Source organism: Agrilus planipennis, unplaced genomic scaffold, assembly GCF_000699045.2.
Source record: "Agrilus planipennis isolate EAB-ADULT unplaced genomic scaffold, Apla_2.0 scaffold24, whole genome shotgun sequence".
Classification (NCBI taxonomy): domain Eukaryota; kingdom Metazoa; phylum Arthropoda; class Insecta; order Coleoptera; family Buprestidae; genus Agrilus; species Agrilus planipennis.
In genome coordinates this window covers 791,782-796,086 of record NW_020439076.1, presented here as the reverse complement: position 1 = coordinate 796,086, position 4,305 = coordinate 791,782, and the positions used below count along the sequence as shown (strand labels likewise).

General features: G+C 37.6%; 1 protein-coding gene across 1 annotated transcript in view; it reads left to right on the top strand.

Annotated features, from left to right (window-relative positions):
* LOC108741434 (discoidin domain-containing receptor 2-like) overlaps nucleotides 1-4,305 on the top strand; it is a 388,424-nt gene that overhangs the window by 315,272 nt on the left and 68,847 nt on the right. Inside the window, exon 11 of the mRNA XM_025977248.1 lies at nucleotides 358-811. Coding sequence (XP_025833033.1) covers nucleotides 358-811 — 454 coding nt within the window. The remainder of the gene's footprint in view (nucleotides 1-357; nucleotides 812-4,305) is intronic.

The following is a 4,305-nucleotide window of genomic DNA, read 5'->3' as shown; positions in this document are numbered from 1 at the left end:
TCTATCCCTACAGTTGTACTGTCTTTAATGATGTTGATGGCGTCTTCGATGTATAGATTAAAAAGTAGCGGTGACAGTGTGCATCCCTGCCTGACTCCCTTCCTAATATTTACTTCTCTACGTTGCATCCCCAGCTCTATAACTGCCTGTTGCTCTTTATACAAACTAAGTATCAGAGAAAGCAAGAAAAAATTAATAAAACAAGAAACAAAATAATCTCTAACTAAATATTTTTTAATTTTTTAATGTTTTTGTTGACTCTTCTCTCGTGCCTTTCACTTCACTTCACCCCTATCAGTGGATTATCTTTCTCATCTCAATTTATATATTTGTAAATGAACGCCTTTATTGTTTCAGGCCTACATCGGTTTGATAACGGGCGTTTTAGCGATGGTTATCATCTTGCTGGCTTGCACCGTGTTCCTTATGGTACGAAGGGGTAGAAAAAAGGTGGCGCTCCTTCACAAACATACCGCGTTGGTTTCGAGCAGCACGAAACCAGGAGTCACGATCAACATGAAGGACCTTAAGATGAACATGTCGACTCCGATCATCAATAACGGCTTATCTCGTTCACGGCTCTCGGTGAAAAGCAGCAAGGTGAACACCCTGGGGACGACGGAATCCAGGAAGAACGGCAAGAAGGGAGGAGCCACCCGCTACGGCCACGTAACGGGGGGTGAAGAATCTGACAGCGAAAATTCTTCCGTCTATCACGAACCTTACAAGCTTTTGCCTAACAATAAGCCCGAGTATGGATGCTTGCTCAAGAAAAACGGAATTACCTCTAGTAAAAGCGGTGAATATACAGGTAAGTCGTTTCTTTGTTTACAACAATTTAAAAACAAAGGAATTTAGCAAAATACGAGGTGGTATAGGAAAATTCTTAAAGTATCTTTTCGTGTAAGTATTATATAAATAAGTTCAATAAATATCTCTAAACATCGAGAAGGGACTCACATGAATTGTTAACCAAATTGTTGACCGCTTTGAAATATTTGAAATCATTGTGGCTCGTAGTGCAACAAAACAAAAAAAAAATACTAATAACAATAGCAAAAACGTTAAAAATACAAAAGAACCAACAGGAGTAATTGTGTTTCGCCCAGATGTTATCTTGTCAAACGGTTGAACAAAACTAGCTTCCCTCGCTTCCACAGGCATTCAGTTTATCACACAACTATAGGCGGAAACAATTCACACTTCTTCCTATTTGTGTCGACCTGTAACTACGGAGTGTAGGCTACTACTCATCGTTAAACATGCAATTGACTTGTCTGTGTACCAGCTGTTGCGAAGGTCACGAATAGGTATAAGTGTTTCGTCACTTAACGCTTGCCATAACGGCGGACAATTAAATAACGCAGCTGTCAAACTGGTAACTATTATCAAACATTAACTGGGATACTTCTTATCTATACTTTTTACACCCCCTCCCCCAAGCTGTGGCACTTTCACGAGAAACACTCTACACTACATTCAGATATCACCTTTCAAATATTCCGGAGATATATATAAATCAACTTCGACGATTACCGACTCGAGGAGGGGTTTTAGTCGGTAGGCGCTGCGGCGAATCCGACACTACCCCCCTTCAGGGGGTGTCTTTTGAAGATTTCTCCTCCTCGAGGCTAAACTAAACAAAAAAAAATTCGGTAAAGCTGTAGGCGCGTTTCGTCGTGACCAGTTCTAGTTTGGCAAGTAAAGTCAAAGGTCCCGGGATCGATTCTCGAGGAGGGTGTCATAGCAGCAACAATTTTTCTTGATTAATTTGAGGAAATTTTTAGAGGGTTTTGATATTAATAAACGTTTAAAAATTATTAGATATTAACTTCTATCAAGTATAAATAACAAATTTCTCCAACACAATTTAAAGCCTTTGAAGATATCACGCTTTGTTCAAAGGGTTTGCGTTACCTGTATGTCTCGTTAATTTCTTAAAAATAACCTTTTTATGGTGGTTCATCGCTTTTAGTTTTTATTGCTACTACAGAATTCTATGTTAATGAATGTCTGACACGCCTTTGACCATGTTATATAAGTTTAACTTCTCCTTTTTCTAGCATGTCCGATTTCTGTGAACTATGAAAGTATTATGAAGCATTTTTAGGGCTATTCAAATAACAAAATGGACCATTCGGCTTTATATACATGCTTCATAAAAAGTTCGCTACACAAAATTTAAAATGAATACAGAATTCCTTCGTTCGGTCGACTCGCTTGACGTAATTTAATTTGATGAATAAAATTGTGAAATGTAGGTTTACTGGCGTTTTTATTTGGGAGTAAAAATATTAAACTTTTTATCCTTATTTTGAAAATCATATAGTACATAGTCTCCGGATCCAGTAGGTAGTGAACTTTCCTCTAATTGCATTCATTTTTAAAACCCGAACGGGCTTTTACAGCCTCGACTTTTTCCATTATACATCACCTGCTTATTCCGTGTCTTATCATTTTAAGTATGCAACACATTGAGTTCAGTTGCTCGTAAAAAAACACTTTGGAAAATTACTTTTCCAAAAGGCTTAAGTTAACATTAACCTGCCTGCAGAGAGAGAGTTACGGACAAAAGTTGTGCAAGCAAAGCACACTAAGGATAATAGAGGACATTTACTGCATAAAATGAAACGACACAACAGATATGCGCAAGGACAATGCTTAGACGCAATGTACACTTATTGTGCTTACTTTGAAACAATTCTTTATTGTGATTGGAACACATAATTTAAAATAGCCATTTGTATGCTACGGTGTTGTAAAAGCTTTTTTCAAAAATGTCTCTGGTAATAAACAGCACGGTAACATTTTTATTTAAATTCATCAACAGATTGACAACTTAAATTATTCTTGCAATTGCGCGTCAANATCATGCAAGATCATCACCTGGCTGTGAAGTGTGAATGCTTCGGAAAAGTCTTGTTCATGACTTGACCATGATTATACTTCTGCCATCACGTGTAATATGAATCGGACTTAAAGCTTCTCATATAATAATCATCATCATCATCATCATAAGGTCGTCAATCCAAAAACTGACTATATAAAAAAAAGAAAAACTTTTGGGTGTTTCATTCCCACCAGCCAGTAATGCTGGTAGGCGGGCAGTCCCTCCGGACTACGCCGGAAGGTAGGGCGGAAGGCTCTCTTCAGCCTCTTTCAGGAATCGTGGGAACGGGTGGGTGGTGGTTCGGGTGAGAAAGACGAGACAGACTAAATGAAGACAAAAGGGAATGAAAGATTATCTGTGGAATATTACTGCCCCAGCATTTTCCTAAGTGATCCAAGGAAACCACAGAAAAACTTGGACCAAGGCAGATGGACCCAGAATCAAACCGACGTCCTCCCGAATGTCAAGCAATGAACTAAACCTCTAGGCCATGCCGCTCGGTGCGGGAATAGGCTGCTACTGCAGGTTATGGTTCCAATGAGCTTTATCCGAGGTGCGATCATTACCAGTTGAAAACCTAACATGTTACAAAATTTCAGTTTATATATAGTACTTGCTTCAATTCTCCGTACCCTTAACGAAATGTTTGTATTGTTACCCTAACTTCTTTCGTCATTCGCTTCCCAGTAACCAATTTCGTTTGGTTTTCACTCCTAATGTGTTTCTAAACATGTTGAATGATAATGGTACTGTTTGAGTTCCCAGATTTATAATAATTTTGGTGCCATGTACATTCCCAGGATTTTAATTATTAACTAAATGCTACAGAATAATCATAGCAGATATTTTCGTAAAAATCAATTTTCTGTGTTTTGTCCGGTTTCTTGCTCAATTTGTGATTAACGAGATTTTTGTTTAAGTTTGAATTATTAACTTAAGCAAACTTAACATGTCCATAAAGAGAAATACAATCGAATTGAGAACCTCTTTTTTGGATTTTGGGATTATGACTAGGGTTGCCACCCGTACTTTTTTGTAAAGTATTGTACTCTATTTCGACTGCGAATTATTCGAAATTCAGAGTATTTTTACATCAATAATATAGCACAGAAAAATGGCAAGATAGCAAGCCATACTTACGGAACAACCTGATTTCCCAAATCTGTTCAAGGTAGTGTCACTTTTGCTGTCCGTTCCGGCAACTTCAGCATTTACAGAAAGAGTATTCTCTGTTATGAACGCAAAGTGGCGGGACGACAGGAATAAAGCTTCATTAAAACTAATTAAAAATGAACTTTTAGTTTACTTAAATCTTTGTTTGCCATGTTTAGAGGCTATTAATGTATTTAAGAGCGACAGCAATTTGTTACTGGCTGCTAGGTGTAACAAAAAATATGTTTTTAAAAACAAAAAAT